This window comes from Aplidium turbinatum, chromosome 18, assembly GCF_918807975.1.
Source record: "Aplidium turbinatum chromosome 18, kaAplTurb1.1, whole genome shotgun sequence".
In the NCBI taxonomy this organism is placed as follows: domain Eukaryota; kingdom Metazoa; phylum Chordata; class Ascidiacea; order Aplousobranchia; family Polyclinidae; genus Aplidium; species Aplidium turbinatum.
Genome location: NC_137489.1, coordinates 16,318,366 through 16,333,555, shown reverse-complemented (window position 1 = coordinate 16,333,555; position 15,190 = coordinate 16,318,366). Strand labels below are relative to the sequence as shown.

The 15,190-nt window shown below is 38.7% G+C and overlaps 1 protein-coding gene across 1 annotated transcript in view; it reads right to left on the bottom strand.

The window, feature by feature from the left end:
• LOC145787301 (cilia- and flagella-associated protein 44-like) overlaps positions 1 to 15,190 on the bottom strand; it is a 40,532-nt gene that overhangs the window by 16,068 nt on the left and 9,274 nt on the right. The window contains exons 8-23 of the mRNA XM_082599021.1: positions 14,783 to 14,865; positions 12,527 to 12,698; positions 11,940 to 12,047; positions 11,402 to 11,521; positions 10,435 to 10,539; positions 8,382 to 8,582; positions 8,035 to 8,142; positions 7,047 to 7,232; positions 6,514 to 6,754; positions 5,952 to 6,212; positions 5,365 to 5,541; positions 3,906 to 4,054; positions 3,465 to 3,683; positions 2,134 to 2,259; positions 1,502 to 1,724; positions 372 to 529 (exon numbers count right to left, since the gene is read on the bottom strand). Coding sequence (XP_082455147.1) covers positions 372 to 529; positions 1,502 to 1,724; positions 2,134 to 2,259; positions 3,465 to 3,683; positions 3,906 to 4,054; positions 5,365 to 5,541; positions 5,952 to 6,212; positions 6,514 to 6,754; positions 7,047 to 7,232; positions 8,035 to 8,142; positions 8,382 to 8,582; positions 10,435 to 10,539; positions 11,402 to 11,521; positions 11,940 to 12,047; positions 12,527 to 12,698; positions 14,783 to 14,865 — 2,637 coding nt within the window. The remainder of the gene's footprint in view (positions 1 to 371; positions 530 to 1,501; positions 1,725 to 2,133; positions 2,260 to 3,464; positions 3,684 to 3,905; positions 4,055 to 5,364; positions 5,542 to 5,951; positions 6,213 to 6,513; positions 6,755 to 7,046; positions 7,233 to 8,034; positions 8,143 to 8,381; positions 8,583 to 10,434; positions 10,540 to 11,401; positions 11,522 to 11,939; positions 12,048 to 12,526; positions 12,699 to 14,782; positions 14,866 to 15,190) is intronic.

The following is a 15,190-nucleotide window of genomic DNA, read 5'->3' as shown; positions in this document are numbered from 1 at the left end:
GTTCTTTACCTTGACGTAAAAAGCGCACAAAAAAAACGGACTTTCTTGAATATCTACCAAACCAAAGTGTTGCTCAACAATAGTTAAGCAATACTACTACATAAGATGAAACAATATAAAAAAAAGTCGGCTGCATATAGGCGAGTGGTGAAAGCCCTGGAACGGCAAACCACAGGGAGCCGGTTCGACACCGCTCAAGAGCATGTGGCTGTGTCTTTGACAGGACACTTAAAAGCATGCCTGAAGGTGGACACGAAGATTGGCTTCCTTGCCTTCCTTAATCGAAAGCTTCAACCACCGGGTGTAAGCCTGGATACGACAAACAAACAAACAAACAAACAGTATAAAAAACACACACAGCTATCTCATACCTCTTGCTGACGTTTCAAGCGCTTATTGGTTGCTTCAGTAGCTTTCTGCAAGGCTTTGGCAACTTTATCCGCCTGTCTTCCTCGCAGAATGGTCGACGTCTTTCTGTGCCTAGTTTCCTTTAAGTACGAGTTCTCTTCATCAACTGTGTCTCGCTCCTCTGCAAATAAATTGTCAAAAGAATGACTGAAAGAAGCAAATGCAAACGTAAGCTAAAACGTTGGCTGTGAACATTCCAAGAGAGATGTCGCAGACGTCTTCAGACGTTGAACCAATGAAAAAACGACTAATTTTCTTTCTGGGTAAAATTTTTATCGAAAATTATTCCTATTTCACAATTCAACGTTAAGGTTAACAAAATGAGTAGAAGGTGGCGGTTGATAACAAATATCGCATTGGTATAATTATGGCTACCAAGAGATACTGATTTGATCACATTTTGCAAAATTGCCCAGATTTTGCCAACTTTTGATGATTGTCTGAATGAAGTTTTATAAAAATTGTAATTTAATGTCTTCGTAACAGTCTTCCCCGGGTTATAAAATGGGTTATAACAACCTCAGACGTTCGTCGTTGTCGTGTGAGCCTCTTGGGCTGAGGGTCCACTTTTTACCACCCCAGATTCACGATGTTCCCGGACTACACTGGAAGGCTACTAGAGAGCAACCAGTCTTTGGTTTCATCATCCAAGACGCGCAGACCTTCCACACCATTAGGTGGCTTGAAGGTGGTGCAAATGTCGATGATGTGATCTGCAGTCTGTTCCTCAGCACAACATTGACAAGTAGAGGAAGAAGCCATTCCCTATTGGTGTATGGTTGAGCGGAAAAGCTATCCATCGTTGAAGAACAAAGACAATTTGATTCATAAAATTCCAGTCAGACTGTCAGCCACTCTGATAGAACGTTTTTTGACTTACTTTATCTATTTTTCTACTGCTTCTCTAAGGCCATAAAAAGCTTTCATGTCATTACGAGTCAGCAAAAAGTAATTTCGTTTAAAAGCCAATAAAATATTGTTTATAGATTTCTTATCAAGACTTTTCGCTAAACAACTAATTTTCATGGATCAACCTGAACCGACAAATCGTCGTAAGTGAAAACCTGCTAAATTGACGTTAGAGGAGATTTACCCTTGGGTCTGTCGGATGCCAGAGATGTCCCGGTACCATCCATGAGAGTTGTTGTTCCTCCTTCGGAAGTCAAACTGGGGGCTCTCACTTTTTCTTGTATAGAGTCTAGGATATTTTGATACTCTTCCGAGAGCTTAGAGACCCTGAAGGATGCCACCTGATGGTCGGATTGAAACGCATGAACGACAATCCTGTCGCTCTCGATTTCAGACCGAAAACGTTTCTAAAATGAAAGAAACATATGAAGTAATTCTTTCATACTTATCTTGCAAAAGTTCACTTTTTACATTGTTTCAATGTTTTAGAACCTTAATTCGTGGAATAAAGTTTCTGCAAATTTTGTCAATAGTAACCGGCAGAAACATTGAAATTTGAACAGACAGCGTTCGGCTAAAGAGTCACAAATCTTCAAACATGAAGACTAAAGAGCCTATTGTAGATCAGGAGCGGTTTTGCATCGTTGAGAGGCACTCAACCACAAACGCAGGCCGTGCTCCATCCGTGGCATTTCAATTTATTGCTTAAAGTTGAGCCATAATGTTCTGAACTATTCCAGCCGGAAGATGTGGCTGTAAAATGGACTGAACAGAAAAAAGATTGACAAACAACCAACCAAAGATGCAAGCAATCACCTCTAATTTTTGCGTGGCCAACTCAAGCTTGGCTTTGTCCCATTGCATTTCCAGTCGAGCCCTTTCCATACGATTCTGTGTTTGCAACTCCATTTTTTCACGTAGTTCAGGATCAAGCTCAAATTCCTAAATCCGAGAGATTGCAAGGAAAAATAATGAAAGTGATGTTACCATATTTGCAGAAATTTATTCAAGAACCATTAAGAAAAATTGCAAATGTCTTTAAGAGGTATTGCAAATGTCTTGGACGTTAAGGAACGTCCAAGACCTATTATATATACAGTGAGTTAAGGCACTTGAAGAATTAACTTTTGTACGTTTTAAAAATAAAGCTTATTTTTCTAGCAACATTATATTACATGTACGCTCCAAAAGTCATTTCAACAAAAATAATGAATTTTGGCCGTGGCGGAAAAGAGTTTAACACCCCCCTTATGAAGACGCCTCTTACACAGTTAAGAGCTATTGATGTAACGCTAATTAATCTTACTTTGGCAATTAAAATGTTTATGGACACTAAGTATTATTACTTCACATTTTTACGTACTTATTTTCGCAATGAAAGCGAAAAAACATGTTTTGTTTTTCAATGTTTGCTTGTGCATATATAGGTCCTTCATTGGCAGGACCGATTATAACTTACACTCTTCAAAAAAGTTTGTATAAGCTTTAACCTCACAAAAATAAATTCGATTGTCAAGATATTTACACAGTCAATAAACATTGACCTTGGCCATATTCTACAAAAAATTTGTCTTACTTTGATATAAGGTGAAGAAATGAGAGCAAAAAAAATGTCTAATATGTCCTGCATCTCCCCTACCGTACTACAAAAAAATAGTAAAATTGAGTTTTTTGCTTATAAATATTTTTCAAGTAGTCCTAGAATAAAAAGTGTTCTTAAAGTACATATAAACATGCCACTTCTGCAGCTTTTGATGTAACGTTCATCTTTTTATCTTCAGTGGTTTTCGAAATATGACAATTTTTATGAAAATGGGTACTGGTAACCATAGAAACGCCCAGCGCGACCGTGTGACGTCATTATTTTCAATTTTATTTTTCACGTTTGTTTTTGTAAAAGTCCACTTTAAATTTTCAGAAAGTTAAGGAAAAATCCTTGAACCTCGCAATTTTTTGACACAGCCTACCACACAAGCTTCTACACCGCGACAATTTGTCAAGTCTATCGTGTTTGTTTCGTAGTTATAATTATGTAACTACTAAATAAAGTGTTGAATTGAAATGCCATAAAAATACTTAGAGAAACATCGCATTGTAAGCAGTCACAAAACCACAGGACTTGGCCGGCTAGCTGACTTGTAAGTTACCTTCCGGTCCAGACGAACGGATTCAGGAAGGTGGTTGTTCTTGTTAAGAAGCTCCAAGAACTTGTGACGGAGTTTGTTGATCTTCTTCCGCTCATGCATCTTCTTAGCCTCCGCATCCCGAAGCATTTTGTCATGTTCCGATTTCAGCTTTGCATCTTCTATGCTGTAGGCGTGTGGGTCGTCGATGTCATCCACGAGCTCGTCACGCGAGGTTGCTTTCTGGAAATAAAAAAGGGGCTACACGTTAGCTTTAAGGTATTTCACGACGTTGGAATAGCCAAACTAGATGAAGTTTCTCGAAGTTGTCTAAAGTCTTTGAAGTTTTCGTAAAGTTTGAAAGGTATTAAAATTCAATAGAATCTTTTAAACTTTCAACAAAGCAAGTATGTTATGAGGAAATGCAACGCTTGGCATAATATAGATCAAGCAGCAGCATTCTACCTTTGGGGTTGGTAACCTTGCTCGCTGTCCCTCCATGCTCTTGGCAATCTCTTCATGAGCCAATGAAACGTAACCGTATATGTTCCCATCACATCCTCCCGTGAACAGATGAGCTCCGTCGTGACTTTCCGTGATATTGTTTACAGCTCCTGTAAATCGTGATGTATGAAAACAATGAACACGAATTGATTGTGAGACCTATGAACATAAAAAAACAAACAAAGCAAGTCCCACAAATCGTGATGCAGAATAACCTAACAAATGCGATAAACTACAGTTCTGATTGACTTGGCTACACAAGAATAACTCATCCAACATCTCGCGTGTTGGGTTCAAAACCAACAAAGAAACCACAAAAACAAATAGGAAGAAACTTGTGAGTAACTTGCAATTTCTTACCAACACTACGAAAAATAATCAGTAGTTTCACCTCGAGAATATACAGGTAGCCCGTAAAACGGTCGCTCTATCGATCAAGGGATCGCACCTGGTCTAGAAAGCTAAACTCGTTGTATGAGGAGTTACGCTATGAACGAAAACACGACAGCAGCGGATTGGAGCTTACACCTTCAAGGATCATGGTAATCACGGACCGCACATGCGAGGCAGAGCTTATTTTCAATCGGCAGGCCAACCATTTGTAATTGTTTAACACATTCGTCAGACTAGTATGCCACAGTCATCAATTTATTCAGGATTTTTGCATCCCATCAGTCAGTCTTGGCCTACTTGATTTATGATTGTTCATTGTCACGACGTCACGTCCCAGTGTGTTCTACCGAACGGTTCTACCCGCCCGCCAATCAAACGTGTTCAATTCTAACAAGCCTCACTTCAGCCTGACCGGTCTCCGAGAGCTATTGATCCTACCGAGCGTCCCTCTAAATCTTTCTCCAGATTTCAGTCCCTTGCAATTTAAGTGCCTGTTCCCAGCAACCATCTCTATGCCCTGGCACCCACAACTCAGCAAAGCGATACTGCCTTCACTCTTCAGTTCAGTGTGTGCAAAACTATCCGTGCTTTGAGGGTTAAATCTCGTCACTTTGCAATTAACTCACTTTATGTAATTTATTTATCATAAAAGTTTCTTAGCTTGTAATCATTCTGAAAAAGCCTTTGCAAAGTGCCTCAAATTTGTTATTAAATTTATATTCAGCCTTGCGGGAAACAAGAGTTCTAGCTCCCGATCACTCGTAAAAGCAAAAGATCGCAAGCTCCCAAGCATGAAAATCCGAGGAGGTGTAGCGAGAAAGAAACAAGGGTAGTAGCGAGAAAGAAACAAATGAAAACGCTTTAAGTGAGCTACTTTCACAATGCCGATGTAAGTTGTTTTGTCTGGCTGGGCCCAAGCCTTCAGGATGACGATCCCAAATAACAAACAAACAGGGCCGTATCCACTATCCATCTCATTAACCCATCCCGTATTAGTACATCACAACAACGTCAAACACCATCGCACCTGTATCGTTGTCGTGCATATTTACATTCCAATGCCCAACCAACATGTCCAGGTCGAAAGTTACATCCGGGTCACCTTCGATCGGGTACACACGTACCATTCCGTCCTTGAACCCGGCTACGAGCTTGTGGCGGTCTGCAGTGAACTTGAAAGCAGATATCGGAACATCGTCACTATCTGAAAAGTGGCGGATGGTTGGGTCAAACATAAATTTATAAGTGAAAATAAAAATATCAGTAACTTCTCAAGCACATGTAGCTCCACACAAAGTGAAAATTGCATGACTTCACAATTATTGTTTTATATTTTGAAAGAAAATGCGCAATAAGGCATTGTTATCTGCAGACAGAAGCCAACGGTATCAATGTTAGAGATCTCTCTAGTGCAGTAAAAGAAAGTTGATTTGATCGTTGCTTGTAGGTACACCTCTTGGTTTTCTTCAAATAAATTGTAAGTCTAATTTCAAAACTAAGTCATTATTATTAGAGAAGTTAAAACGATACGTCGGATCCACTTTGATTGCTTCATATTATAATTATTTTCACAAGTGACCAAACTTTACAAATATTTCAGTATTGAATTGTCACCTGCAACTGGTATTGCTCTGATTGGCTCGGTTGGAGTTTCGGTGTCATTGGCAGCGTCACCAGAGGGAAAGGTGCACTCGTACAGGTATCCTGCATCATAGCCATCCATTGAGACACAAAATCTTCCTGGTGTAAGATAAAATGCTTGAAGTACAGAATTTGGTTCAGGAGGGAAGTAAAGTGAATCTTCTTCTTCCTCATCCTCAGCTTCCGGATCTTCATCCAAGAAAGTTTTAGCATCATCATCACTGATTTCTTCCCCTAAATATTTTAAAATTTTGTAATAAAAAGGAGGTTAGAAGACTCAAAAAATTCCGCTTGAAATAACCAAAGTGAGCTGGTCGTCCAAAATAATGAAAGCTCTTATGTATGAAATTCATGCATTTATTAATTCAAAAGTATTCCACTGATCTACCGCCACTTTTCACAATTTATCAGCCAACAACTTAAACCATGTTTCTACGACAGATGCAAAATCCGATATATCAGATAACTTCACAAATTTTAGAATACGATGCCACTAGTCACATAGAAACACGTTTCAATCTCGACAAAATTCAACCTTTATCTTTTCTTCGTTGCAGCTCTTTTTCTCTCTTCTTTCTTCTCTCTGCTTTATCTTCCTCTCGTTTCTTCCTCTGTTCCTTTTGCCTCAGTTCTGACTTGATGCTTTGGAAAGTGTAGCATTTGACCGAGATGTCGTGCAACATGAACGAATGGGAAGTGTCGACCGATGTTGAGGAAGGAGCGGATATCTCAACCACTTTGCCGTTGCTGCATGAGACCAGCAAAGTCGTGGCGGGCTGAAAAGATACAAACTTTTATAGAAAAAATGACACATGACACTGTGAAACAGCAACCTTTGAAAAGAATTGTATAATAACGGAATACTATACCCGTGGGATTAGGCCTTACTGTCATGATATGACAAACCATCAACAAAAAATCCAATAATAAAGTAATACTTCACTGTTCAGTAAGTTTGGGAATAATGTACCACAAGCAAACCAACAGTAGACCAAATGACGTAAGTCAATCAAATAATCGTCAAACAGTTTCTTTTGTGATTGAACAAATGACTTGAAAAAGACTTACGAATCCAGCAGGAGACCATTCCATGCTGGTAACCTCTCCTGGAATCTTCACAAAGCCGATAGGTTCGAAACCGTCTTTCGCTGCAGCGAAAAAGAAGACAGTGCGGTCCGTACTGCCAGTGGCAAGATACTCTCCGGTGTTATCGAAGGCTATCGATGTGATGCTCGATGAATGGGGCTTCATCGCCTGTTAGTAGATGTAACACTTAGTTGCTTCATTGCAGGACGAGCGTCAGTAGTTTAAAGATCTACGAAGTATGCAAAACTTCCGGGATTAATTTATAGAATATCTCGAAGCCCAAGGAAAGTGTTTTTTCAGCCTGTTAATCATGAGAGTGGTTTAATAATTTAAAAACTATTACCACTTCCTACAGAATTACACCAGCTGTATTAACCACAAGGCACATATACAAAGCAAACAAATTGACAAACAATTGACAGAATACTTTTAATATCAGAATGCACGAAAGTAAAAAAGAGAAAACGCTTTTACCAAGATAGCGACAAAAATGTGACCATCATAGTAGCAAGAAATTATTATTGTAGACATAAACAGTTACGATGTAACAATGCAATATAAGCATTGCAAATTCCAAACGATGCCTTTATTTCACGTTGAAAAGAAAATAAAGTAAGTTTGAAGAAAATATCCTGTTTTGTGTTTACATTTCTAGCAGTAGTTGCAACGTTCATCTGATGAATGCGAAAGAAAAAGCAGAAATATAAAAGTTGATTTATTGCTTCACTGACGTTTCGCGCACCATGACAATGCGCATCCTCAGAGCAAATAACATACAAAATAAAATTTACAAAGTTATGTATCATCAGATGAACGTTGCAATTAGTGTCAGAAATGATGATATTCCTGATGAATACCAAAACTTTTCAGTATGTGTTTACTCATGAATAATTTACTTGAATTTGGCTCAAGCTAGGCTTCAAACTTGCACTGAATAAAGTAGCAATGGCACCATCGCCACCACACCTACCTGCTTTAGAATCAGTTGATTGCCACCAGTGTCAATTTGCTCCAGTGTCAAAAGCCTCATAATGCCATCAGAGAAGCCAGCCACTAGCAACGTGCCCTTTGGATTAACCTAATACAAAAAAATTAAAAATTAAATAAGACTGTTTACAAGGTACTTTATTCAGAAACAGGATACGCTCTTCTCTTGTAAATTAAACTAAGGTATGACAAGGTGTTGTAGATGGTCATCTGCATTGCAACGTTTCGTCAATCAAACACGACTGGCTTCTTTCCGAGGGTTATTACCATGGACGTCAGAGGACTGACTTTTCTTTGCAAAAATATAATACAATAAGCTAAAATACTTACAACTTTACTGGGCCAGGCGAGGGACGTGCTGGTTGTGTGCGGAGTGGGGGAAAAGTAGTGACACAACAAAGTTTTGTTCAGATAGTCGTACACTCTGACGTAAGCATCTCCAGATGTGGCCACTAGTTGGGTCGAAGGAGAGCAAGAGACGCCAGTTATTGCACCGGACGTGTAAGAGAACATCTTCTCTGGCGGCTTGGTCTGAAATCAACTCAACGTTAATTTCAAATTCGTTTTGTTGATTGATCTGCTTTTCAAATACTTTTTTCGTTTTATTTGCAGTTTGTTTAGATACAGTTAAATATTAAAGTTTAAGTTACTGTTAAAGTTTTACTGTGAGAGTTAAAGTTGTTAAGATACAGAATAACAGATGCTTTTTTTTCTAACGAGGGCAAAGTGTAATGCACCGAAAGCATTGGAATTTATCTTGTTTTGTCATTGTTTGAATAATGCTATAGGCTGCAACCCAATTACTTTATTGTCAGTCATGCATAAGGCTGTTTGTGACTCAGCGGAATCATTGTCAGTCATGCATAAGACTGTTTGTGACTCAGCAGAATTATTGTCAGTCATGCATGAGACTGTTTGTGAATCAGCAGAACTATTGCCAGCCATGCATAAAACTTTTTGTGACTCAGCAGAACTGTTTCTCACCTAAAATCATGCTTTTCAAAGATTTTTAGTAGAAATCACAATTTACCATTTATTGTTAATGAAACGTTAGAAAAATACAGCTTCGGTAGAGAGTGTTCCGTGATTTTTACCCTAAAATGTATGTAGGTACGTTATGTTGACGATATTTTTGCAGTTTTTGACAACGATTAGTCTTGTTCCCAATTTTTAAACCTTTTAAATGCTCAACATCATAATATCAAATTTACAGTTGAAAAATCTGATGACACTATTGCCTTTTTAGATGTTGATTTAAAAATAAATTATGACTCGTTTGACACACAAATCTGGAGAAAACCCACCAACACTGGCCTACTTTTAAATTACAACGCTTTTTGCCCAAATAAGTGGAAATCTGGATTAATCTTATGTCTTTTATCTCGTGCCCGTTTGGTTTGCTCGACGGACTTATTGTTCCACAATGAAACTAACAAGTTGAAAAATATGCTACATTTAAATGGATACCTGTCATACTTTTTTGATAAAATATTAAAACTTTTTTGGATACGAAACCGAAAGATAAACCCGAACAAGACGATTTTAGCAACTTTTTTGATAGATTTTCAAAAAATCTAGCTAAAATTGTCAAAAAGAAATTTGATTGTGACATTTACCCTGTATATAGAACGTTCAAAGTAGGCAGATATTTCCAGCTGAAGTCGCCTACGCCCTTTGCTCTATCTTCTAATGTCGTTTATAAATTCAGTTGTTTGCGTGATGCAAGCCTGACATACATCGGTATGTCAACAAGACATTTATCGACTAGAGTTGGGGAACACCTCAATTTGAATTCTGTACAGAAAAGCGCAATTACAGATCACATTTTCTCATGTACAGAATGTCAAAACAACGTTTCTATCAAGCAATTTGAGATCATGTCCAGAGGCAGGTCTGAGTATCAAACTAAGATCTTGGAAGCCTTGTACATAAAACGTCACAATCCACTTTTGAACAGACAATTGTATGCTTGTGGCTCGTCTTTCTTGCTCTCTATATTTTAAAATTAGTTTTTTCGCACCTTGCCTTTCTACCATATCATGTGATCTGTTTAACACCTTTTGATGCAGTTACCTTTGATTCTCGTGGAGCCTATCGTTGAGTTTGAGCTAGTCAGAAGTACTGTGCAGTTTTTGTATTTTCCTGTTTATAGATTTAGTTAACCATTGTATTTTATTCAGATGTAGTTAAGTTGTATGTATATTATTCCTGAAGAGGACATCTTGTGATGTCGAAAACGTTCGATATTTAATTGTTGCGTAGTTTTGTGTTTTTTGTAAATATAATAATCTTTAATATGTTAAACTTGATAACGTTGCTCGGCTTCGTATGCCTATGGTTCAGTTAGAAAAATAGAAATATTATATTTCCTCTTCAAACTCACAGTATGAGAAAAGGAGAGATCTAGTTTCCATATCCCGCCATTCGCATCTTGAGCATACCAAATGGAATCGCCATCTTCCAGTTCCGGATCATGTTTAGGAGTGGCCTGCAAAGCAGCTTTGATGAAAAGCATAAAAAAACAATTGGAAGAATTATAATATTTTAACAAAAATTCACTGAAGGCTGATACAGAAACATATTTTCAAGAAGCTCTCATGGGGAAAGTCGGAGTAACTTGGTCAGCACATATTACGTTTCTAAAGCTTACAAACACATCATATAAATAAACACGCTTCTTCTACCACAGTTGCACCCAAACCTACGCACTGGCGGGTGGGTAGATTAGCAAAAGGCTTCAAGATCAGAGCCTACTTTTACACGCTTCATAATCCAGTTACGTAGGTCAGACACGAACAACTTTTAAATGTTCAGTTGCTGCAAAATGTGATTTGTTTTCAGACGCTTTCCACTAAATGATCACGTGTTGCGCTTTTATTTGTATTGTGACGTAATCTTTTTTCTGCCACTTGCTACTTTATTACAATGAAAAAAAGTTTTCAAATGCATGAAGAAGGATTGACGAATAGCCAAAAACGTTTGCATTTTCTTTATAACATTATACGCCATGTTATTGCTTAGTATCCTGCACTTATTTCTGGTGCATTAAATTCAGGGCTATTTTTAAAAACCTTTACACTCTAGAGCCTGCTTCACCCACACTGGGGATCATCAGGCCTTCTGATGATTCCCAGTAAGGGCGAAACAGCCTGTGTAGAGGTTATTGAACAATAGTACCTGAATTTGATGTAATTTGCTCTGTTTGGCTTTTTGCTTGGCATTGAGCACTTTTTGTAGTATTAGCATTTATTGTTTATTTCTGGGCTGTAGGAAGACAGATCCACGTCTGATCAAAAGACACGAAACTTATGTCTTTATTTCTTATTCTGATAAATACAGTATGTTCCCACCTTGACCATGCAGGTCAGCTGGACGTCATGTCCAACTCTAAGCTCGTTCATTGGCTCAATTTCAAAGATGTCAGAATCGTCAGTGACGTCAGCAGAATCAATCGCTTCCATTTCCCAAACCTGATCATCAAACAACAAATGGAGTTCATCTAAATGGAGTTAATGGAGTTCATACCAACCAAGGCTCGGAGTTCATCTACTTTAATAAAATGTGGTCAAAATAAAGCAATTATGAGATTTTATAACAGCTAGGCCGATTTCACAAACCTACCCCCTCACAAAGTTTTTTCCTTGTCACAGGCAGCAAATTAATCCTATCTTACATTGATTCAAAGTCTGCAGGCGTTGAATCAATGTAACAAAGAATTGAATTGCTGTTTATCGTGTTTGATACTAAGATGCCTGTTTCACTTTAAACACAGCTAGCAGTGTTTCGGTTGGTCAGAGATGGCCAACTTTAGTTTGTTGCTCTGTTAGAAATAAGCGACTGACAACGGTTATGATTGTAATCACTCTGTTTGAAACACTCATCACATACCCTCACATAACCATCCAGTCCAATCGTTATCAATTCTCCTTCATCCAACACCAGTTGCTGAATGGAACCGACATGACAGGGCTTCTGATTCTTCCTACTGATTTCAACCTAGTCATAAAGGCAAACACTAAATAAAGTTTACTGCTCTCACAAGAACTTAGTGATAAGCTAAACGTTTTGACCATCTGGCCAAGAAATAACATTTAAGGTAAGTCCCATACTAGAATCCAAGCATCGGGAAACGAGAAGGTAAAGTTCTCATTACAGGCTAGTGCTGTAAGCCTTCAGCACTTACGACAGTAAAGTTGTCAGTATATTTCTTTCTTTCAGCAGATACATTCACTCAATTTATTACGCCTGGGTAGAGGTGAGTTGTGTTTTCAACAGCCAGCCTAAGCCGGGCGTAAATCAGGATCACATGGTTGGAAAGCGAGCGCCTGATCTGCTGCACACCACTGGGCATGCGCAGATGTAGCACTGAGGGTTTTCTTTATGCAACACTAGCTGTAAATGCCAGAAAGACAGAAGCAAACCTTATATAATGACATCAAAAGCCTTGCAAAGTGAACAAACTGCAAAACACTGACCTTGATGAGACCACCATCCCACAAAAGCATGTTCCCCCAGTCAGAACCAGACAAAACCTTCCCATCAGGGAGTTGGATGTATCCTTCAATGTCAGTCAACGATGTTTTGCCAAATCTTCCCAATTCCCCTTTTAGTTTCAAGCCGGTGAAAGTCAAAGCCATTTTCCAGAATCTGAACATCAAAAAGTGATTGTAAGCTAAAACTAAACAAAATCTTACTAAAGAGAACAGGCAGTGTCGGTTGCTGGTGCTTATTTTACGCAACAACTAAGCGTTGAGTACAATACTGTAAAAAAGAAGCAGGCTCTTTTTCATGGATTTGCTGAAAATGGATTTTTTGCACTGCCTGTGTAGTTCGGATTAAGACTTGGCTTTGGAGGGTGAAAACACGTTAGGGGTGATTTACAGGGTGGTCCACAAAAATGTGACATATTTTGTTTATCTGTCATTTCCATAAAATTAATTCTACCTCTTGATTTTCAGGTTATTTATAGAGTACAGCTATAAGTTTTATGTGTAGCAGTATGGAGCCGGGATATCAATTTTCAGTGGCTGAGCGGACAAAAATCATTGAACAATACTTTTCGACAAAAAATTGTAATCTTGACCCAGAGACATTTTCGTCATGACTTTCCTGGAAGAAAAACACCGTCTCGGAATACTATCAAACGCTTGTTGGAGAAGTTCAGAGACAGTGGTAGTGTGACTAACAACAATAAGAACCATAGTGGTCCACCTTCCACCGCAAGAACCCCCGAAAAAGTTCACGATGTTCGAACTCGTGTGGAGAAGTATCCACGGAAATCCACCAGAAGACTTTCTCAGGAAGTGGGGATTTCAAGATCTTCTGTCAATAGAATTATTCATGCTTACTTGCAACTTTTCCCATACAAAATTCAGCTTCTTCAGACTCAAAGTCAAGCCAACAAGGACGAACGATTTGAATTTGGTCAGCAAATCAGTGAACGGATTGAGAACAATCCCGGTCTTTTGGATGTGCTTCTCTTTAGCGACGAGGCCCACTTCCATTTGAGTGGCCATGTGAACAAACAAAATATGAGGTTTTGGGCAGAAGCACAGCCTCATGCGCATGTGCAAGCACCCTTGAGTGTAACAAAAGTCACAGTTTGGTGTGCAATAGGACGTAATGGCATTTTTGGTCCCTACTTTTTTGAGGACGACGAGGGATGCCAGGTGACTGTTAACACTGAACGTTACATCAAATTGCTCAGACGACAATTCATTCCAGCAGTAAGGAGGAGAAGGAAGACCGACTTGAATACAGCTGTATTCCAGCAAGACGGTGCCCCATCGCATTGTTCCAATCGTACCCTTGAGTATCTGCATCAGAACTTTCCTGTGGATCGATTGATTTCAAGGAGGACCAACAACCCCTGGCCGCCATATTCACCTGATCTTAACCCTCCTGACTACTTCCTCTGGGGATATCTGAAGGATAAAGTCTACCAGGACAATCCTGATACCATTGACAGACTGAAGGAAAACATTAGAAGAGAAATTAGAAGAATTCCAAGGGACATGTTAGGGAGAGTAATGGACAATTTCAATGTGAGAGTGGCAGCGATGATTCAGCAGCGAGGGAGCATGGATCGAACATATTATCAAATATTAAAATAACTCAGAAACCGGTTCGTTTTTTCAAATGTTCTTTTGAGGGCAAAAACTTATAGCTATGACCCATCTCCGGCTGAAAGGATTTTGAAAAATGTTCAGATTTGTAGAAATTATGAACAAACGAAATGTGTCACATTTTTGTGGACCACCCTGTAGTTTAGGGAATAACAAAACATGTCAGGCTCGGTAAGACAGAAAAAAAAACACAATGACAGGTTAAAACGAGTCGTTATTGTATGAAGTAATAAATGAAGCTACGAAACACAAATGAGACAAAGCCAATGTATGAAATCATTGTGTCACGTTTGAAATGAAAAAACTACATAATCAGTTCAGTTCGCCATGGCCCTAAGGTGGGATGTAGACATTTCTCTCCAGAGCAGCTTTCTTCGCCCAATCGATTCCGCCTCTCCAATGGAGAATATTATCCATCCACTCTGTTCTTTATCTTCCAAGTCTACCTTTTCCACAAACCTCTCCTTCGATAGTAGCCAAACGAAACGAAAGCTCTTATCCCAGATAGCAAATCAGTCGCTTTTTACATTGATTCAACCTCTGCAGACGTTGAATCAATGTAAAAAACGACTGATTTGTTGTCTGGGATGCAATTAGTATACCAACCTAATATGCGAGGTTCCACATGATGTCAGCTGCCCTTCTTGCTCAGGCGAGAAAGTAACACGATAGACTTCTTGCGAAAACGCCTGAAATAAAAACAATACCGTAACATGTTTATCATGAGATGCACCAGGTTTTCAGTAGGGATTTTAGATCATGGGGATGCGGAACTACTTCCGATGTTTGCGTATCCGCAACACTAGAAGGGTTACGTTTGTTTCTGATATGCAGAGTAATGTACTTTTTATGGGTTATATAAGAGAAATAAAGTTGTTTTATCTCCTCCAAAACTCCAAGACAACTCTCTACTTTCTTTTCACTACACTGGAGAGATCTTTAACGTCAAAACATTGGCCTCTGTTTGCAGTTAAAAATGTTTTTTTAAACATTAATTTTTTTTAATAAAGAAGA